The sequence below is a fragment of the Argentina silus genome, assembly GCF_951799395.1.
Source record: "Argentina silus genome assembly, chromosome: 21".
NCBI classification, from domain to species: domain Eukaryota; kingdom Metazoa; phylum Chordata; class Actinopteri; order Argentiniformes; family Argentinidae; genus Argentina; species Argentina silus.
The window spans coordinates 12,620,738-12,644,371 of record NC_139675.1 but is presented as its reverse complement, the minus strand read 5'-3'; the positions used below and the strand labels follow the sequence as shown (position 1 = coordinate 12,644,371).

Below are 23,634 nucleotides of genomic sequence, written 5' to 3'. Positions count from 1 at the left end.
TGTATTTGAAATGCGGAACGTGATTTTGTGGAGATCTTATTGTTCCAGGAGGTTGGGTTGGTTGTCGGACGGGGGTGTGCTGCACTCTACTGACGTCCCGTTTGTTTTCAATGCATCATGTGACTCCAATTGTGATTTCCAGAAACACCAGGAGGAGATCCTGAAGTGATGTCAACCAGGGGAGGCTGGTGGAGGCGGAAATCGGAGGACGGGCTCATTGTAATGCATGGAATGGCATAAGGAATGGTATCAAACACACCATTCCATACATTACAAGGAGCCCGTCCTCCGATTTCCGCCTCCACTGATGCGAACAAAACAACTGTTAGTGGATCACAAGTTCTGCTGCTGCACATTATTATTGCATCGCTTTGCTACTTGATGTTTTTTATTCCACAAACTGTAAAGCTGTGTTCAAACTTTCACAGAAGACTTCACCGAATAAACCTGACTAAACCTGACCTGAATAAAGCTGAACAGGTCCAATTGGAGAAGAAGGTAGGCGATAGTCTTCCTTATTGTACCTCCATCTCCACCTCAGTGGGTTCAATCTGTGCATAACGACATACATTCATCACACAGATTCTCATGCCGTGACGCACATTTCCATAGCCGAAGCAGAGGGGACGTCAGAGATTAAAAAACAAAAAGAACACAGCTTTGCGTCTACGTTCAAAAACACCTCGTAGGAAAAGAGAGACGCTGGGACGGCGGAGCCGCGCTATTCATCATGTGATCAATGAGAGCCGGACAGGCGCAAAGCAAGACGCGTCGGGGTACGGCGCGGCGTCTCTTCGCCACGGCCGTTTGTTTGATGGCCTGTTCCTGGGGACCGCTGCATTGATTGGGCCCCGAGGGCGCCCTGTGGCGCTGCCCCCATCACCAGGGTGATGAGTGACAGCTCTAATGAAGCGTGCTATCTATCGCCGGGCCGGGCCTCAGCCTCAGCCCCGCGCCGCGCCGCGCCGCGCCAGGGCTGCTGCTGCAGAAAAAACTTCAAACGGCCTGCGTGACGTCCAAAGAGTTTAGATTTTTCCTCTGCGTTGGGGAGGGAATGGGGGCTGGTTAGGGGGGGGGGGGGGGGGGGCGGGGGGGGAGGGGGGAAGATCCCTGTGGGAGACAAGGCAGGCCTATAGCTCCCCGCCTTTGAACATTCCTCCGTTTAACGAAACGCCAGTTCTCAGTGTATCGGAGACGCACAGAGGAGAGAGAGAGGGGGGAGAGAGAGTGATGACTTGTAGTGAATTTTTCAGAAGAGAAAGAAGAGGTGAGATGTGGTGAAGAGGAGAGAGGGGCCACAGCACCGGGCCGCCGGGATGAGGTGTGGATGGTGTCATCTCACGGTGGGCTTCACCGTGGTAGGCTGTCGCTGCTGCTGCCACTCTTGCCAATCTGCAATGCAATGTTTTCATGTTGAGTTTTCAGCTGTGTTGTTTTTCGGGGGCATCTCGTTGAGTCAAGACTTCGGCACACTGAGAGAAAAAACGTGCCTTTTCATTTCACTTTTTACTGTTCTCCAAAATGTTCCACACTTGTTTAAGGAGGATGGATGAAGAAGTTGCTATGCTCGCTCTCTCGCTCTCTCTCTCTCTCTGTCTTTTCCCCTTTCTCTCTGTCTCTCTCTCTTCCTTTCTCTCTCTCTCCCACTCCCCCTCCCTCCCTTTCCCTCCCTCTCCCCCTCCTCTCTGTGATGGAGGGATGTTGAATAGCAGTGTGGAACCTCAGAAGGCCCGTTCCCACTTTGTTCTATTATTCACCATCTCTGGCTTCAGAACTCTCCTGGATCTCCACAGAGGTTTTCGATGGATCTCTCTCTCTCTCTCTCTCTCTCTCTCTCTCTCTCTCTCTCTCTCTCTCTCTCACTGTCGTATACAACCAGCCCCCTCTTGACTGCTATGTTCACAACAGTAGGCCCATCAAAAAAATAAATTAAAAAAAACATCATTGGGTGCCAGTCATTTGGCACCCAATGATGCCAGTCACCGCGATGTTTCACTGACACTTTCCTCGGCCCCTTTTGCTTGTGCCACTTGACTCGCAGCCTCCAAAGGCTGCACCCTTAAAAAACATTGTGTCTGGGATTGACAACACTCTCACAGTCTTTTGTTGATGGTTGAAGACACTGGTGGAATGTCAAATATCTCAACATAATAGGTAGGTCTTCCTTGGACCTTCCCTTGAGCGCCCACCCGACCCTACCCCCCCCGCCCCCACGCAACAATCCAACCACCCCTTCAACAATTTTCCTTGTCCTCCTCTTTTTTGGTGAGGGCAAATCTCTACATCTTCCCGTGCTCTGATACAATCTGATCCTCTGCATGCTCATTTGTACCAGCATAAATAGTTATTTGAGAGATAAAAGCAAACATGTTTGTTTTTTGTTTGTGTTTTTTTTCTTCTCCCCCCTCTCTCTCTCTCTCTCTCTCTCTCTCTCTCTCTCTCTCTCTCTCTCTGCCCCAACTCCCCAAAGGCATTTATGAGCACTTTGGTAATCGGGACCAAGAGTAGGATTCAGCCCAAGAAGAAGAGGAGCAGCAGCAGCAGCAGCAGCAGCAGAAAAGATGAGAGAGCTTTGATGTACTCTTAGATAAAATGAAGTCTACAGCGATGTCTACAAAAATACATATATACTGTACACAGAGTGCAACTAAACACAGCTCCCCCTCCGCCGCCTCTTCCTCTCTCCACAGTCCCTAACGTCTGAAGCATGAAAGATGGCATCGGCTCACTCCACGCTAACTGGAGATTTTTTTCCGGACCTTGCCGACGAACTTCTGATAAATGAAGTTCTCCGATTCCCGTAGAGACACGAAGCTAACGCCGTCTTGGTCTTTTGGGGGGAGAGCTTTTTTTCAACTTGTTTTCCCGCAACAGAAATTTACCCCAACAACAACAAAAAATACCTAAAGTTTTAAGAGATTCGCTCAGAGAGTTGCTTTGAATTTAGAGATATTGCTCTGCTTGAAAGAGATTCAGCAACTAGCTAGAAAGCTCTGAGGAGATCCACCATAGTCTAAACTCAGTAGTCAAACTAGTCTACAGTTACAGTATCAATGGTTTCAGAGCCATTAACAAACTATTACAGCACATACCTCTTCCATGTCACTCGGCTATGTATGTATGTTCAGTTCAATATCACAGAGACAGTTTCGCTTCCTAGTTTTTGTGGTGACATTAGTCATTCACAAAGCTATTTTGAGAAAGTAACACCAGACATAGCTAGGAGAAATTCTCAATAAAATGTGTCGAGAGGTTGACTCAGTCGCAAAAAAAAGCAGTTGAAGGGGGTTCGGAGGATTATATTTGACTCTAGGAGCTAACTGTACAAACAGGCTAGCCACGTCACACTTCGCAGCTCTGAGCTGTATGAAATGTCATATATCACAGCACGTGGAGAAATCGTTATAGGAGGACCTAAGAAAATAACATACTTTGACCTGTTACGGATGGTGGTCGCACTCCCCAGTGCGGTCCCTAGGTGTCTCCCTCCGGCCATCCACTGTGCCACCTCATCACGAAAATTATCACCTGCACCTGTCTGTAATTGTCACTGATGCTTTATGTACCCTCACTTCCCTTCACTCCCCGCTTAGTCTTCACCGTGTGTTCACCATTTGTTGGTCGCTTCAAGAACGTAAGCTAATTGAATATACGAGTAGTGTTTTTGGAGACTGTGTTCTCCCCCTTTATTTTCGAGCTTAAGTCTGTGTTTGTATTTGTATCCTGTTTTGTCTGCACTTCATTAAGTAAAGATCCTTTTGTTTGGTACCACTACCTACTCGTCTGCCTCCCTTTATCTGCACCGCACCTGGGTCCGCTTACTATACCAAAACGTTACAGAAGACGCAGATCAATGGCGGATGCAGATCAATGGCGTCTCACTTCACTTTCACTCGTCACGAGCAGAACTGCAGACAACTGCCGATACCCTGCGCCAGCTGACCGCCGCCGTACAACACTTGTCAGTCACACGACCACCCCCAGCCCAGGGGGTGTGGCGGGGCAGAGGCTCCCACAGTGGCTCCTTCGTCTCCTCCGGTGGTTCCCTGTGAGCCTCAATTTCCGTCTCCCAAGCACTACAACGAGCGACCTGAGGGGTGCCGGGAGTTTCTCTCCCAGTGCTCCCTGGTCTTCAGTCTCCAGCTATCATCCTTCCCCACTGAGCAAGCCCGGGTTGCCTATATCATCACCCTGCTGACGGGTCAAGCCCTGACCGGAGTGGGAGAAACAGACCGCGGCCTGCACCAACACTCTCCGGAGCTCCAGAGCTCCCGGAGACCTCCCAGGCCCGACCTTTCTCACTGTCACTTATGACTGTGCCATTGACCTCCTGCCAGGTACCACACCCCCACAGGGTAGACTGTTTTCCCTTTCTCGCCCCGAGACCCTAGCCATGGCGGCATACATAGAGGAGTCCCACCAGTCTCATTCGTCCCTCCACTTAACTCGCCGTTGCAGGGTTCTTCTTTGTGGTGAAGAAGGACAGAGGACAGTGCCGCTGTATTGATTATAGAGGACTTAACAACGTCTCAATCAAGAACCGCTACCCTCTTCCCCTGATGACCACGGTCTTCGAGTCCCTGCAGGGGGCATGGATATTAACCAAGCTGGATCTCTGTAACACCTAACATCTCATCTGTATCAGGCAGGGGGATGAGTGGAAGCCCACCCTCAACACCTGCGCCGCGACCCCAACCCCGGCGGGGGACCGCCGGATAGGCAGTACGTGTCAAAGGCCGCACAGCCACAGCTGCTCCAGTGGGCACATGCATCGGCTTTCACCAGCCACCCCGGCGCCACCAGGACCCTGGAATTTCTCAGGAGGAAGTTCTGGTGGCCCACAGCAGAGACAGACACACAAGCCTTTGTTGCCTGCACGGTGTGCGTGTGGAACAAGAGCTCCCGCCAACCCTCTGCTGGGCTTCCAGCCCCTACCCCTTCCCAAGCGCCCCTGGTCCCACATCTCCCTGGATTTCATCTCTGCCTTCTCCCCCCTCCGATGGATTCACAACCGTTCTGGTTTTTCATAGGCGGCCCACTTTGTCCCCCTCCCCAAACTCCCATCAGCCGGGAGACTGCTAAGCTGGTGGTCCAGCAAGTCTTTCGGGTCCACGGCCTCCCCCAGGACATAGTTTCCGATCGTGGCCTCCAGGTTCTGGAAGGCAAAGTCAAGTTTCTCCATTGACTCTCACTACAGGTGTGGCCACTGTGGAACGTCACTCTGTGACATTCTATTGCGATTGGTTTATCCAATTTGATTGAACATATACATTTTGTCAGTCTCATACTTATCAGAGTATGGAAACGTATTGTCAACTGTAGATTGAGTATTAGTTTTCTCTTTCACACAAATCATGCGATCACAGCATGGAAATGAAATGAGAAACATGAGAATTGATTTGTCATTAAAGCATCTGCATTTCATTTTCCGATGTGGCAGTGGTATACCGGATAATACTACAGAAATAGTAGACAGACTTTGCTTTTGCTTTTTCAATTTGGCAGTCATTATGCATACTCAATCATGAAAATGATAACGCAATACAGATTTTGAATTTAATTTTTTCATTATATATATATATATATATATTGTTGCTTGTAACAACAATATCAACTCAAAACCTTGTCGACAAGTACCAATGTTTTGAGATCCAGACATGCATTACCAAACTATTACAGTAGTGTACAGACTTCTTCTAAGTCACAAGGGTATGCATGTTTACTAGCAATATCCAGCAGCTTTTTTGAAAAGCAAGACAGACATAAAACTCAAAAACTTAGCAGATAATTATGAATGAGTGTGAAAAATAGAGCACAAATGAGGCAGAAGACATTTTTCTTATGAACACGTAGCCTACATTTGGCACAGTGTTGCTGTGATTCTCTCTATGATGTGCATTTTGTATTTGTTTAGGGTGTTAATGAAAGGTTGCATTAATTATTCAACATAAACAAAACATGTTTATTCCAAAACAACTGCAGCGCTAAACCTATCAGCCAGTTCCTACGGATAGGGATGAGGGACAGATTCTGGTCTACTCCTGACCTCTAGTGGACTACTCTGAATTGACAGGATCTTCATCTTCAATCAAGTTGTTGACTGTAGACTACATACACAGCATATGGATGGATTTTAACGAGACATTCTCTGCCAGAGAATTATCAACAAAAGAGACTTTCACACAGAGTCGTCCATTGAGAATTGCTCCTCCTCAGTACATTTGAGGAAAAATAGGCTTTTGCTTCGTAGACTAATTGTCAATCAAAGAAAGTCTCCAGACTGACGATTGATGCATATAAACCAGCTGGATTTAAATCTGTCTCTCCCATTTGCAAACCCAATATCTCACTGGCAGAATTAGAAGCTGGCTTGTCACTCCACACGAGACATTGGGTTTATAAGTCTCCAGGTAGGAACATCACCACACAAAGGACAGGTTTCACTGACTAGCTGATTCACATTGGCCGCACACACGCACACACACATGCAGACACGTTCACACGCACACAAAGCCTGCAATATCTTCATACAATTCAGTCTTCATATGTTATCACTTGATTTGCTATATTCCTGCTGCATGATGGTACTTGACTTAACCTCGTGCGGTCCAATAGAAGTTACTCTACAGCACTGAGTCATATCATAAATAGAACATCCTCCTAATGGGAGTACAGGGAGTCGAGTACACAGCCTTTGTGTTCGTGCTTCATGTTTCACTTCTCTTGTATGTTCCATTACACTGTAACTACTTCTTCAGTACCGATCTCCACCCTCTACAAATACAACAACAACAACAACAACAACAACAACAAAAGAGAAAGACCAAGAACAGAAAACAACTCTCAGAAAACACTCCTTAGCTTCTGCACTTCACTCCCTCCGCACTCCCTTTTTCCAAGTTCATCTACCCCGGCTCAATTAACACACACTGCGGGTCTGCGTGCCGCGCGGCGCCTTTCCAGGGTGTGAATTATTTAGTGATGAATTATTAATAAATAATAACAAAAGGGCTCGGGGGAGACGCGGCCGGTCAATTAGGTGAAGAGAAGAGTGAGTGAGAGCAGCGGGGGTTGAGGCGTATTAGGAGCCGGGATCTCCAGCGCTGATCTGGAGCGCCTCATCATTATCAGCGCCCCGTCAGACACAATTACCTCTCCGTCTCTGTCTCTGTCTCAGCACTCAGGCACTTCAAACAACAGCGCCCGTCCCTCTCTCGCACCCCGGTGCCGACGATCGACGCCTCGGTTTGACATCTCCCCGTTTTCTACTCCTCCTTTCTCTCTCTCTCTCTCTTTTTTCTCTCTCTCTCTCTCTCTCTCTCTCTCTCTCTCTCTCTCTCTCTCTCTCTCTCTCTCTCTCTCTCTCTCTCTATTTTCTCTAGGTGTCTGTAACTGTTGAGTCTGTGTGTGTGTATGTGTGTGTGTGTGTGTGTGTGTGTGTGTGTGTGTGTCTCCGTTCACTTGCTTTCACTCTCTCGACCTGTCTCTCTCTACATCCCTCTCTCTTTCTCTCTCTCTCTCTCCCTCCCTCCCCCTCTCTCTCTATTTCTCCCTTTGCCTAATTAATAAGAATTTGACTTATCAGAGTTACTCTGTGATATTCCACAAGCCTTTGATGTCCCACCTCAGTAAGGTTCCAGATATAATTAGAAATGTCTGTGTTAACTCCCCAAGTGTGTGTGTGTGTGTGTGTGTGTGTGTGTGTGTGTGTGTGTGTGTGTGCGTGCGTGCGTGTGCGTGTGTGACACTGTGTGTGTGTGTGTGTGTGTGTGTGTGTGTGTGTGTGTGTGCGACACTGTGTGTGTATGTGTGCGTGCGTGCGTGTGTGTGCGTGTGTTGGAGATAACTGAATTCAACCTTTAAACATGGACTCCGTCATTTTAATTGCATATTTGCTGTCGCTTCTCAGAGTGAATGATATTTCACTGCCACATTTACATCAATTGAGGGGTGCCATTAAAGCAATGACACATTTTAATGCTTCAATTAACTATGTCATTTGATGTCTCATTTGCTCAAAGGCATCAAGGCTAAAAGAATAGGTGCTACTTTAATGGGCCTATTGCATTCGGTATCTGTTGAGAAGCAGGGCTATTTTATTTTAGATTGTCATTTCTTGCATACCCTGTTATGGAAACATTATGCAGGCTTAACACATTGGCAATAGATGTTGCATCATCTCAACTGATGCATTAACATGTCACCTTTGAACGTTGTAAAAGCGCCTTGACGAGATGACACCACAAGATGGGGCTACATTTGAACAATATGTCAGGCAGATGGTTCATCAGTATGTCATGATACCATGATTTGAGAAATAATATGAATAACATGACACCAGAATAAACTTGACAATATTCTCATGATTCTCACTTAGAATGAGAACAATATTTGTGTGCAAATGGTGAAGAATTCATTAATTTTGTGTCTCTGCCTGCATGTTGTTGGGTTGTTGTAATGGTCATCAATGCCCACAAGATGGCAGTATAAGCTTTAGACGTGTTTGGTGCATTGGTGAGGAGGCTCAATGATCATGAATTAATAGAAGTCAATAACATTGTGAACATTGTGATTAACCATTGGTTATAACTTTTGTTACAATGCATTGATTGCCCTTCCCACATTGAATACATCCTTCTAGTTCCAGTGATTCATAAACTCGATACATAAAAGGCACACACTTCTACTTAAATGCAGAAATGCCAAATACCATGAACAGGACATTTGAGCTCACCTGCATCATCACACGTTGTGTCCGGTGGTTCGTCGCAGATTTAGTTGCCAGACGCACCAATACCATAATATCACTGTAAAGAAAGAAACAATTCCTAGTCACTTTAATAACTTCTCAAATATTAACTTTATTTATATATTTAAAAAAAAAAAAAATTAAACAGCCCTACAGGCAGACCACTCTGCGTATATTATGTTTACTGTGGGAATGAATCATTCATACCAAATCATAAAGCCTTGAGTTTCGCAGATAATTTGAGCTCACAGCTGTAAAACACCTTACGTATAGATCACCCACCCATTCGGCTGACATCAAGGCTACTCGCAAACTCACTTCCGAGTTTTATCAGTGAGAAGTAGTTTTATTCTCCCATTTTGCCCAAAGCACACAAACTCATTAGAACATTCTGGCAGACGTCACAGTCCCATAAATAAGACCCATTCGATGTTAATTTGCTGAGGCACATTCTTAGGGGGGGGGGGGGGGGCTGGTTGACAAACGGTCCAGTACATAGCCGGGCCGGGCCATGATGAGTTTCCTTCTGCTTTCATCTCATCAAGTTCTGTCTCTCAAGGCAAGGTAAATGAAGAAAGACCAGAGATTAATTGGTCGTAACAGGGTTTGAATTATACATTGAATTATACATATATTATACTATGCCCAGAGGAGGGTATCTAATTTAATTTCAGGCACTTCTGTGATGTGTAAAGGACGGGGGGGGGGGCTGTCATAAAACCCTGCCACACAACCACAACTCCATTGTGGCCAAGACAGACTTCCAATTGTTCTTCTCTGATTCATCGTCACCAGGTGCAGTCAGCAGACTGGTCAACAGACCCTAAACTATGGATTACTGTCACTGGCATCAGAAGGAGGAGCAATATGGCCAGCACGACGACTATATCCTGAACAAGGTGTGGTAGAAGGAACTGTCACAGAGAAGACATACACACACACACACACACACACACACACACACACACACACACACACACACACACACACACACACACACACACACACACACACACACACAAAAGGATATGTGCACATGATTGACTCATTTCTTCACATCATCACACATTAGAAATGCCAACATATGACCTCTGACAGTATTTTTAATAGTCTGTGTATTCCTTGCAATTGACTTATTTTATCCTCAATGTGTCATTACAAGTCTTGCAACAATGCAACAACGTTATGAAACAAAACATAATTGCATACGTGCAGTATGCCCATGACAACATGTAAGGAATGTTATAGTTACTTCTGGACTGCATTCCTGCCACTGCAGTGGCAGGAATGCAGTCCAGAAATAACTATAACATTCCACAAGTTCAAGTTTATTTGTGAATACATCATATACAAGTACACAACGCAACGGAATGCTTGAGGCAGAGCAGCTCAACAACATCAATCAACATCAACATTCTGCCTCAACTCTGTTGGAATGATATTATCCCATATGGGATTAGTAACCAGCTCTGCACAACTGAAGATGAAGACCAAAATGAACACAGCTTGTACGCAAGCCTCGGAATCTGAACAATTACAGAAATATGAACAATTGCTTTCTTCCTTCCTGAACTGCTATGGCATTGCAATGTTTCTCCAAACCATTACAATTATGATTGATGTCATCTTTATCAACCTTTACATATTCATTCGTCATATTGTTTCTTTGTGTAATACAATTCTAACTTTATGAAGAAGTGTTGTTTCTCTTGCTTTGACAAATGCTGGCTCTATGAACAATTAAAAAACTTACTAAGATATTTGATAGACCTCAAATACCCTTTAGATTATTCATATGGCTGACTGTTAAAGTAATTAGTCTATAAAATAACAAATCCAGAGTTTAATTTAAGAATCTCTCTGCTGAACATTCTTAGTGGTGCCTTGAGGTAATTCCAGTATTAATTTGAAATAGTAGCCAAATGAATCATTCCAAGTAATTAATTAGCAATAATTGGGATGGAATGGAGTGTTGGTTGATTGGATTCCGGCGGAAGAGAATCACCAGGCTTATGATAATTGATATTGACTGTGTTCCAGTTGTAGTATTCCTCTTCTCCCCTCCATGTCTACTTTCAGTGATTACTGATTGCTTGTCTTTTGAATACAACATGATACAGTAGGTTCAACTTGAACCCCGTCACGTTGTTTGAGTTCAGTGGTCATCAAGGTAGGGTTGAATTTCAGTAGTCTTTCCTTGATTCTTCGTGTCCTCTCTCCTCTCCTCATTGGGGGAGAAGGTCCGGAGGGAGGAGCCTCAAACCTCCTCCTATGAGGTTTGAGATGGAGGCGAAGGTAGAGGACACAAGGAATCAAGGAAAGACTGTTGAGATGTGGCCATGGAGATGAGGAAATGAAGCCATTCATGGCAATTGGTACATCACTATCTATCCATCTATCTATCTATCTATCTATCTATCTATCTATCTATCTATCTATCTATCTATCTATCTATCTATCTATCTGTCTATCTGGCTAACTATCTATCCACGAAACAGTCTAGTTCCCCATGGTCTATTTGCAATTGAATGCATTTTATCTTTGTCTTACATGTTTTCTTTTTTCTACTTTCATTCTTTATGCTTTTCTAGTTTTCAATCGGGGAGAGTAGGCTTACATCTCCCTCAGCAAGCATCTGCCGGTTGTCTGAGCTCAGAATAACTTAAACAGAGAGAAGAACCACAATTAGATTTTTGCTTTGTGACTCCTTTAGAGGATTAAGAGAAAAAAGAAAAAAAGAAAAAAAAAGAGCTAAGCCGTCATCTCCACTTTGTTAAGAAGGAGAAATAGACGTGCTGTATTTGCGCTGCTTGTTCATCTCCTGTTTGTCATGGTATCTGGGCGACAGTATATAGGTCCTGTAATCAGGTTCAGGGGAGGCTGCTATTCCATGCATGACAATGAGCTTGCGATTTCTGCCTCCACCAGCTTCCCCTGATCTAGAATCTATATCTATTTACATGTAGACATCTCTCCTGTAAAATAGATTTTACCTCAATGAAACTGAAGGAAATTGTATAGTATATCAATATACATGGTGTCTATCTATCTATCTATCTATCTATCTATCTATCTATCTATCTATCTATCTTTCTATCTATCTATCTATCTATCTATCTATGATTATACTGCAGCTAGACCTGAAGGTGAGTTTCTATAAGCTACAAGACACACAAAACAGCCTGTACTACATTCTAGGGGTATACATCTTATTAACTCAGCTTGCCAGCTCTTACCTATAATGTTCAAATATTCATGAACAGCCTTCAGTGCTGGAATCAATAATGTGGGCAAACTGCCAACCGTCTCTTACAGGCTTGTGCTCGATTGACATTTTGTCCACGGGATGATGTAAGTAACTCTATAGTTGGGGTAGTAATGAGACCCACGCATATTACTCCTGTATTGACCATCCTGCCTGTGATTTCATCGATTTTGGTTGTGACTCTTATTGACTAGTCTTGAGGTCTCCTGTTAATACTCATGGGTCAAAGTAGGGTTGAGATAACTCTGAAAACTCAGACAGGATATCAATCAAACTGATTTACCTTGGTGATGACCAATCTGAGTGATTAACCCGAACAAACTGCCAGTAGGGATGATTGAAGATGTTTTTGAAGAAGGCCTTGTGTGTGTGTGGGGGACATTAATTTATAAATCCACACACAAAGACACACACACACACACACACACACACACACACAGACACACAGACACACACACACACACTCCGCTTCCTGCCTTTTATTGACAGGGTTTAATTTCCTATCCTGCAGCAGCTTTGTAATTGTACTGCCCCTGCTTCATAAACCGTTTATTGAAAAAATCAACTGCAGCACATTTTGTTGACTGAACAATCCAATGTACCGTTTCATGCAGCTTTCCAATAAGCATTGATGTTATAGCTTGTGAAATATTGTGCTTTGGTTATGTAGTATATGTGATGTATGTTACATTGTGATGCCAGATATGTACTAATCTGTTTTCCTGAATAAAAAAACTCATTTCATATTATGAATTAGGCCTAGGGTTAACCCTAATCTAACCTGTGCGTGAAACAATGACATTGCCATGTTATTGACCTATATGCCATCATGAATTTCAAATTCAGTACCGTAACCTAGCCTCTTACAAAAAACTGCCAGAAATGTGCTAACCCTAGCCATAACCCCATCCTACGACGCATCGACCAATAGGAGGAGCGCACTGGGTTGCGCCTATCAAACAGAGCGGAGGGAAAGGGATGTGCCTGTGTCTGTACCTCTCTCTCAACCCCACAATCTCATCCGCTCTGTTTACACCCGGTTAACACACACACACACACACACACCCTTTCGTTGTTGCCTGGAATACGGAGGTCCTGGTTCAAATTTCCTAAACAAGACTATGCCAAAGCGACTGGACTAATTTAGCGGCGATGGCTTCGTTGCGGATGGTCGCCAAACTCCAGGCTGGACTTTTCGGATGCACTCCGCGTTTACACTCCGCACTGAGATCAACCCAGCCTCCGGTGAAGTTACTTCACAAGGTAAACTGAGTATACTGTAAACCCTAACCCTAACCCAGTGTTGCACATGCTTAGATGAGCGCAAGTCATTGGCAACGATATTGCTTTGGTGTGGGATAAGTTCGTAGGTTTCTGTACACTGTTATCTGCCTCTTATTAAGCACACTGTGTATTGGTCTGGATCACAAGTTCAAAGAAACTTTAATGCAGTACAGCTACAGATACAGCAGTCATGAGAACATTTGCGGTGATGTTCGGTGATCGTTTCCTGTTTCAGCACAAACAGGCTACTGTCAAATTGCCTCTTGTAGTGCAGTAGAACAAAACTGACTAAGCCCTATAATCATTAAATTAATAAGTCACGTTCATTTCGAGTTATGACACTACAGTAGGCTAATAGAATGCATTACGCTGTCATACGCAATGCATTGATTCAGTGAGTTGTGTTATCCCATACCAACACATGCATGACTAACAGCCTTCTTTTTCCTGAAGATAATGTATTGACATTGAATAAATGCCTAGGACTTAGTGATGCATACTGTACTCTTCCCCAGCCCATGTATATTCCAGTTATTTCCAAGTTATTTACGTTAATAGTGTACCACGTACTGAGATGTCAACGTGATGTCAACAGTGAGTAATAGCACAACGACAAAATAATATTTCATGCATTCTCACAGACTGTATATTGGATAAAGCACTGGGTCTAGACTAATGCAATGCTTTCAAGTTTATAAAAAAAATTGGCTGAGTGAGTGATGTGAAACCTCATCTGTGCGTGTGATAAATAGACTCATATGCATTACATTAATGAAGAAACAGTGTGTCTGGCTGCAGTGGAGTGTCAGCCTGAGCCTTGAGCTGGTGTTATTTACTGCGCTGCCATCTTGAAAAGTTTACGACCTCTTTCTACCGTTGCATTGGCCAACACCTGTCAGTGAAGCTTATATAGTATGTTGTAAGAGATTGACAAGAAATTGGAGTGCTTATCAGTGTATTGCACCAAGAACTATATTGCCCAGTGGATCGAGTTGATACTTTGGTGTACTTTGATCCTGACAGACGTTGGGGGGAGCCTAAATACTGTAGGCCTAACTAGTCTCACTTGTCAAGATTCAGGACGCATAGCAGTTGTGGGAAGAGACATTGGGTTAACCAATACAATGCATCACATCACAAATGACCACATCCCCTTGAAAGACGTAAGGAAGGCCATTCATTGTCCAATAAAACACTTAAAATAAAGTATCACCATGCATGCAGTCAAATAGATCTTCGGCTTCAAGCCACAATTAAAGCAGAAGTTTTGTTTTACAAAGTCGCAGGCGAGTGGGTATCGTCACAGAACATATGGCTATCTAGATAGAGACCACCCGGGGGAGGGGGGGAGGGAGGGGGGGATGTTGCTTAAAGCAACACAACACTTCTGAACCCAACATCATCATCTGGTTGTCATGGTGAAGGCACTCAAACGTCTCCTCTCTCGGCTGTGTTTATCTATTCCTGACAGGCCTGATGACTCGTGTGTAATTAAACAATCCTTTTTATCCGTCCGTAAGTCGTAATTGGAGGAATTACAGGAGTGACTCCACCAATCAGGGACAAGCATGACTGACCTTTATCTGCTCTTTAGAAGCCACCTCTAAAAATGGCAAAGGGCTCACCGTAGAACCTTAAAATAGATTACAAATGGAAAATATAAAATACAAATTCGGCCCCAAAAGCACAATAGTGGATTACAGAGCTTCATCGAATAGAATAGAATCAAATAAAGCTCGCCTTATGCATTAAGGTGAATCACAAATGCCAGATTCTCCTGAGTGCCTAGCCTACTCAGTTAAGTGCACATTGTAGTCGCTGGAGTCACTGAGGTCCTTTGTTGTGGGTTGGTAAATAGAAACCCCCCAAGGATTATGAATGGAAGACATGCGTGTATCCTGAGTCTGAACCTGTTGTAGCGTGTAAGATGGAGAGACAGAGAGAGTGCACTGACTGCCCTCCATCCCACCCCTCCAGGTCACCCTAAAAGTGCGAACAACAACACAAGCTGAACGGCATGGGTCACTTCATTCAACATTTGCCCACACATAGAAATTGAATTAGAGAAGAGAGAAAAGTGCACACATGTGTGACACAGCAAACAAACATGGTCTTGCGCTGTGGCCTTCAATGTGTGAAAAATACAGTAGCTATGTCCAGGAACATAAGTCATTCTCTGGAGGTATATTTTAGAAGCAAGGTTCTGCTCTCTCTCTGTCTTTTTCTCTCTCTCTCTCTCTCTCTCTCTCTCTCTCTCAGACTGCATGGTAGGCAGTCAGCAGCACACCCTGCACTGCAACAATGTGGGGGTGACATGGGTCATATTTCACTACAGTTTGACAGAGCAACAAACGGGGTCGGTCAGCCAGCCGTGCTGTCATTTATAAACCCTCCTATCCACTGCTATTCTCATACAGAACCTGTTTGTGTAGCGTTTGCCACTTCCTCACCAGGCAAATTCAACCTTTTATCAGAATGTATTGCATGGACCATACTTGTATCACCAGCTGTTGTTGTGTCTGTGAGCTTAGAGTACGTAATGGCTGCGTATTGGTATCACTGCCCTCCCCATATTTCTCTCAAATGACTTGACCTATGACCTATTGTCACGGGTGTTTTAGCCTGAATTATTGACAATGTGGGTTGCCAAATATCACAGCTGGAAGACCAAAATGTTATTTCACAGCTACCCAATTATCGTCCCATACACCCCAACAACATCAAGCTTTGAGGCACAGCATTGATGGTGGACATCTGTTTAATGTTTAAATCCGTTTACTTCCGTTCCCAAAATATGGTCTGTATTTTAACGGGTTCATTTAGGCCGCCATTTGTTATCTAGTTAAGATGTTGATAGTGACACGTGATGCTTTTGTCACAACTCATATGAAACGTGACCCCTTTGACTATTGGAAATAAGACATTTAAATAAGAAAAAGGAATAATCGTCTGCTCAGTTTGCCATGTCGCTGCTTCAGAATGAATTCCCTGACCACTTATCACAACCGTTCCGTTTTCCAAATCCATTAGATTGAGACTTGGAGGAGCAACCGTGTCAGACAGCTTTTGTTCCGGTATATAGTAAGCCACAGCTGCGTTATTTGGGGTATGCCAATTATTTTTGGTCTGAATTAAATACCACAGCTCAAGATATGAACATAATGGGCAAAAACAAAAATTGAAACTGTCTGTCTATGTATTGCCATATTCTAGATACAGTATCACTGCCTCACAAGTTCTGATTTTGCCTCATCAGCCAGCATTGTTTGGACTGAGTCCACTGCCTGGCTTTTCCAGTTGAACACGCTTCACTTCCTGATTGGGTCTTTGTGTGTGACTGTGACCCCCCCCAGGCCCGTATGACTTGGCAACCGCAGAACAGAACAAGCCCAGTGTCACTAATTTCCCTCCAGCTAACTAGACGACTGTCAAAAACCGTTAAGAGTAGTGCCTATTCCACTGTCCGCTCCAGTCTAGCAGTGGGCTATTTCATGTTTCACTTTGCTTTTATGGTTTTGCTCGGTTCTACAATACAGCAGCCTCCTGGAATAAAATGGGTTAAATGGGAATCGCTATAAGTGTCAGATGACCCTTAGAGGCGCAGAGCATTTCCATTCTACAACCGTGCTCCTTTGTTAGAGAGCATTATGAAGATGGATGGTGAGACTCAAACCAGGCAGAGTGCTTTATCTGTTGCAGCCTCCCCTCTGTGTGAATGGGCTTGACTTCACTGTCTCATAAATTGGATGTGACACTAATACCGATCTGGACGTAAAACCCTACGAGACAGTTCATCTGAAATCTATCTGGCGTCCTGTGTAATCAGGTAGGGGGCAGTTCCACGGTAACAGAATGATGCTGGGACTCGATTTTTCACTTTCAAATGTATGCCAAACAAAAACCCTTAATAGCAAAGTTTAACAAACCAAACGTTCCACGTTTCCCCAAACATCTGTTAAATAATCTCCAAATAAAAAATTAAATATGTCTGCAGAAAGAGTGGGGTGTTAGCTATAATATGACACCTTGAGTTTGAAAACATCTCTTTTGGTTGTTGATCGACAGTAAGTGAAGTGGATTTACATCCGGTAACAGAATGATGGTAACAGAATGATGGTAACAGAATGATGGTAACAGAATTACTAAATAGGTCCCATACAGAAATGCATGATTTATGTATTTGAATGTCATTCTGTACATGTTGGTGCAGATAAAATAGGGAAACCAAGATAGAAATATCCAAGAGACACTCTCATTAAGGTAATAATGTATTCTTTTATCAACATATAAAAAAAGGGAAATTGATTAAAAAAAACTCACAAAACACAAGAAACATAAAAAAATTATTAAAAAAAACGTAATGTTAATTCAATGTTATTTATATCAATGACATTTGTGTTTTTTAGTGTTTTGGAAATAAATAAATACAAGCAGGCCAATGTCACGTACAGACACACAGAGACACCCAGAGTTTGCCTCAGAGATAGCCTCTGCAAAATGAAAAGGTTCTTTATTGTCTGCAACCGGTGTGGGAAGGATCCTAAGAATCTGTCTTTGGGACATCACACCATGTGTGTCAGTGTGCTCTTTAATGATGAAGACAAATCCCATGCTGTGCTTTTTGGAGAAGTGTGCAGCAAGCAGTGCAGTATGTCATCATTCTCAATGGGTGTTACTTGCACTACATATTTGTGTGATTTCCTGGCTTTGCCTTCCCCAGTGTACTCAACCACAATGAGGTCTCCATTTTGTGGAGCATGAGACAAGGATGTTGATGGGAGGGGATAGGCAACATTTTCTCTGGGTACATAAAGGGACATCTTCTGTCATTGTCGGAATCAGGACAAAATGCAAGGTTCACCTGACTCCATCTCATCACTTTGTGTGCTGGTGCGTGTTGACAAAGGGTCCTGCTAGATTGTAGCGCATGTTTAGATGAGTTGGGATTGACATACTAACAAATATGTGCAAAGCTCTCATGATCTGACCTGTTTATCGGTCCGGGAGAGTGCACTCAGGTAAATCAGCTGTAGGCCTTCTGTCATTTACCTGTGACCCGATCATTTCATGCTTTTCACTTGCACTAACCGCTACGTTATTTTCCCATCAAAGTCATCAGAATTGTTTTTTGAAATTTGTTTAACAGGTGCAACCTTTTCTCTGGGTAGAAGGAGGGGCACATTTTAGGCAGAATGGATACTTTTGGAACGCTGAAATAGGGGGAGTATTTAAAAAAAAAAAATGTACTTTCTAAATGGTGAATCCAATCAGAAAAACAACAACATTGAATTAAAGCTGAGAATCTCTACTTTGACCCCATAGTAATTGTTTGATTTGAAATCCAAACTGTTTCTATTCTCCAAACTGGAGTATAGAGCTTAAAGAAGACAAAATGCTTCCTCTTTCCCATACTTATGGAGGGCACTGTTTATACCCGCAGTCACTAAGTCAGGCAGGGAGCTCTAAAGAGTGGAGCCATCCATATATGCCAAGACTTAATGTATTAGCATTTTCATGCAATAAATCGTCAAACTGACATGAGTGTCCTGACTGAAATACTTTTTCTGGTAGATGTTTTCTTAGACGCTTTTCCATATGTTTGACCAGAAGTCAAAGCCTTCGCTTATCCCTATCCTTATGATGGAAGATAGTTGAGAAATGTATTTCTGATTTAATTTCCCCAAAATATAGACTCCTCGCTTTCATTTGACATCCAATTTGATATGCTCTGATGAATTTCCCATTTTGATCCTCATGGGTCCTTTTACACAAAAACTACCCTAGGCTCCGTTATTGAACTGATTTAGAATTCAGCCTTTTTCATCTTCACATAGAGTTTCCCATTCTTACTAAGATAAATCTCAGGGGGGGAAAATACACAAATTGGTTTGTGAGATGAAAATAGGTTTTAGATTCAAATAAGTCAGAGAATATGCAATAAATAACCCAGACAATAACCCACCAATAATAATAACAGACCTAAACATGTCATGGCAAAATATAGACATGGAAGTATCTTTCCACGCTCACTACACCATGGATAAATAGACATAGACCGAGAAGGATGTTGAGGAGGATGTCACATTGTCACAGACAATGTCTCGCTTGATTGATGCCCTGCTCTGATGGCAACATCTATCTGTCAGCAGCCGGCCTGTGTCATTATAAACCAGAGGAGGCTCAGACTCTCATTACCGCCTGTCTGACAGTGTGACAGGTAGAGTGTGGGAGTGGCCAACCACAGCCATAGAAATTGAATTTGTAGAACGAACGGCATAGCCTCTTCACAAGAGCAATTTGGAATGTTGATTTGAATGGGCCCGTTCTGTTCTATGAGTTCTATTTCTAGAGGCATTGCCCTGGCCCCATGTCATCCTCCATTAGGGTACAGCACATTCATGCCACTAGACTAGGGGGAGCATCCCTGATGCATTCTAAATAACCGATTGGGGGATTGGGGGGGTGGGGGCGGGGGTGAGTCAGGCCTCTATGGCGCAGCACCGTCAAGGAATGCAGCTCAAAGTGGACATTGTCTCCCCAGAGTCCCTGGTCCATTACATACCCGGGTCCAAAAGAATTTGAACACCTGGCTGGAGTGCCAGATGGCTGGGGTTTGTACTTTTTAAGGCTATTCCATTGGTTCCTACGGCCAGACAAAGTCAATCAAGCACAGCTTGAACCTAGGTCTGGTCCATTACACAGAGCCAATACCGCAGCAGATATACTGAGCAATAATGTGCTGTTCCCCCAGCTCTGAAATGTCAATAAGATGACACCCGTTGAGAGCAATATAATGGTGGAAAATGACCAACTTTATTACCAGAGGAATTCATGGGCCAATAGAAATATATTGCAGTAACTCTCTACAAACTCGACTTTTCTATTTTTGATGTTATTTATGCTGCCCAAAAAGGACAATGTGTTATGCAGGAATTACCCTACCTTTTCTAGTGTTGGACATATAAATGTCGGTCTCCAATCTCTATCCTCTTGATCTACACTCCACTCCACTCCACTGTTTCAAGATCCCCCTGTTTGGAGAAAACAAATCAGAGAAAATCAACAGGCCAGCTGTTAACGGATAGAATAGAATAGAATAGGAATGACTGACAACATGGATGAATGTAGTTTAAGACCCCATTAATGACTGCTAATGAGAATGGATAGGGTAAATGTGCTCCATGAAATGGCAAATTGTCCCTGCAGTGTTTAAAATGAAAGCAACTTGTTGTTGCCGAGAATGTGTTCATGTTTGGCAAGATAATAGTCTCCCTTATTGGGTGGAGGTTATTCCAAATCCCGACACCTGATTCGGCTATAGTAGGTTTTCCAAGTTGGAAATTGCTTTAAACATAATGGTATATTCCACCAGCTCTTGCAAGTGTTGGTTTGTTCACCAGCATTGTTATCCTTTTCAATACCCATGTGTGCCTTAAATGAATGTTTCTATACTGTATTTAATTCATTAAATGAATTCAACAATAAGGGCCTTAGATTCATTCGAAGGCATCCCAGGCCTGTATGAACTAATGTATCTGTGAAACATTTAGTTATCAATTTCCCATATTAAATGCTAGGATTCACTCGTTTGGGGCTAATTATTTGCTTCTCTCAATGCGAACAGGCCTATCGTAACTTCAAAGCCAACGACTCTTGCATTACTCTTGCATCAAGGAGTTTTTGGTATGAATAAGCTATTGTCTTTTACTGTTGTCGCAGGTGTTTTCAATAGGAATAAGGGATTTTACTCTTCTCTATTGCACCATATATCCTCTGGGGCCTCACCATGTCATGACTGCAAAACACAGCAGGGTCACCAAAGTGATTTAGTCACCCTCACTTAGAGACAGGAAGCATATTAGAAACATTACTTCGAAAGTTAAAAGTTTGGTACTCAATGAATACAAACCATACGCAGGTTAACTAGATGGCATTGTACCTGGGTTAGGGTTTGAATTCTTCGGCCGTAGATTGAAGATCCATCTCTTCAGGCTACATCTTAACTGTCCATCCTAAAGACCTCTTCACTCCCACTAAGTTTCTCTCCTGTGAATAAAAACAACAACAAAAAAAAACATTTAAAAAAAAGAGAGTCATTTTTCCTTCTTCTAGTATTGTGACTGCCTATGGCCCCTGGTCTGAGCATTGATTACTTGATCTTATGATGACTGATGGATAAATGATTCACTTGAGACCGGCACGTCAGGAAAACATCTTCATATACATTTACATTGACATTTACATTTCTGGCAAACAAATGTATTGTGTTCATCGCTTTTGATAAAGGCGTCTGCTAAATGCCAGAAATGTAAATGTATATGAAGATGTTTTCCGAACGTGTTGGTTGGCCTTATTCGCTGACAGAACGGTCCACAGTTTGAGAACGAGCAGCGTGCGTTATTAGCTCGTTTTCATATTGTGTCGTTTTTCTCTTAGTTGTGTAAAGAACATCGTAACAATTCTCTTACCAGCCCAAAATGTAGCCTATCCATTGACTACGTTGAGAAGTAGGCCTACTAAAAGACAACGGGTTAATATATATATATATATATATATATATATATATATATATATATATATATATATATATATATAATAAGGCGTTTTTGTTTCCATTGTGACTTAGTGTCTTACTATGTTTGTCCTATGTGTGGTTTTTGGGGTCGCCCGCGCTTTCACGCGAAGCGTGTGGCCGCCTAACGCGCGTGACACCGGCTCGTGATCGTGCGCGGACTGGAGTAGTTTTAATGCAAATGTAGGCGACTGAATTTGATAAGGCCTCCGACAAGAATGCAGAACAGAATAAAAAAGAGAGACATAGGACCTATCTGTCACTCCACTTTTTCTCAGAGGAAACCTCCAGGTCATGGCCTAAAGTGTTTCTCATCTCCCCTTTGCCATTCTAATAATCCAACAGATTATGCGCATATCAATGTTTGACCTATGTCTCTTTTGGAAGCAGTTGTGACTGTATCATCGATACAGCTTGTGTGCGGAGAGTTCTGTGAGGAATAAACTAATATCAATAAATGAATCCTAATTCGCCGCCACTGGTTGTTTGTAAATGTTTGGTGAGCATATTGTTTGCTCCTCTGCATATCCTGTCCACCGACACTGGAGAACAGCTTATTATAAGTAAATAATCCTAACAATTAACTGCCTCTCACAGTCTCGGGCTAAAATGTCGCCAGTACGTGTGACAACAGGGACACTGAAGCAGCAGCTAGCTCCTAGTCCACTATTTCAGCTGTTAGCACCGTCTCTCCTCCAGCAGAACAGAACAACAATTTGGAGAGCTGTCATGACTCATCAGACCTGCTCCACTACCCTTTACACCCGACACGTCTCTCTTTATTTCGCTCCCCCTCTCTCTCTCTCTCTCTCTCTCTCTCTCTCGCTCTCTCTCTCTTCCTTCTGTTATCTTCCCTCTTCCCTGCCCTCTCTCTTGCCCTCTCATTCTCCCCTTTTCTCGCTAACTGCCTTTACAATTATTATCTACACTCAGCACCCTGCTTGCCTTCATCACTCCCTCCTTCCCTCTGTCTCTCTTCCCCCCTCCCCCTGGATTCTAGTCTCTGTACTGTACAATTACATGTCAAAGACAAGACAAATGCCTCCATGCTTGTGCGTGTGTGTGTGTGTGTGTGTGTGTGTGTGTGTGTGTGTGTGTGTGTGTGTGTGCCTTTGTGCTGTTTATTGGCCAATGGGAGCGGATGGCTTTGTATGTCTTACTGATTGGATGAGTTCCTAGCCAGGCGACAGAGGACGCTGAAGGGGAATGGTGTGTGTGTGTGTGTGTGTGTGTGTGTGTGTGTGTGTGTGTGTGTGCGTGTGCGCGTGCGCGTGCGTGTGTGCGCAGCCCTAGGTTAGCCATACTACATTTTGGCTGTGATGGAACTGTGGCTAGTTTAGCTGAGACCCTCTCCATGCAGGGCCGTAACTCAGCTCTGACAGGATCCATAACTGTGCTCTGGCCTGCTGGGGCGTCCACAGGGGAAATGAGGCGGGCTGTCTGTCTGTCTCCATCACCACCATGACCTCCCTGATCAACACAGCTGCTCTGGCCCCTCAACCTCATCACAGAGGAGGGAGAGGGCACTCTATCACTAGGCACACTGCTGTAATGTGCACTGCCTCACTCTCTCTCTCTCTCTCTCTCTCTCTCTCTCCTCTTTCTCCTCTCTCTCTCTCTCTCCTCTCTCTCTCCCTCCTCTCTCTCTCCTCTCCCTCTCTCTCTCTCTCTCCTCTCCATCTCTCTCTCCTCTCTCTCTTTCTCCTCTCTCTCTCTCTCCTCTCCCTCTCTCCTCTCTCTCTCTCCTCTCCCTCTCTCTCCCCC

At 43.7% G+C, this 23,634-nt stretch overlaps 1 protein-coding gene across 2 annotated transcripts in view; it reads left to right on the top strand.

Annotated features, from left to right (window-relative positions):
* The first annotated feature begins 13,040 nt into the window (after positions 1-13,040).
* Positions 13,041-23,634, top strand: part of LOC310821143 (calcium uniporter regulatory subunit MCUb, mitochondrial-like) — a 21,591-nt gene continuing 10,997 nt past the window's right edge. Inside the window, exon 1 of one of the 2 annotated variants that reach the window (XM_083693048.1) lies at positions 13,041-13,277. In XM_083693048.1, coding sequence (XP_083549174.1) covers positions 13,167-13,277 — 111 coding nt within the window. In that variant the 5' untranslated portion in view covers positions 13,041-13,166. The remainder of the gene's footprint in view (positions 13,278-23,634) is intronic. The other variant, XM_083693047.1, reaches the window with a different exon arrangement.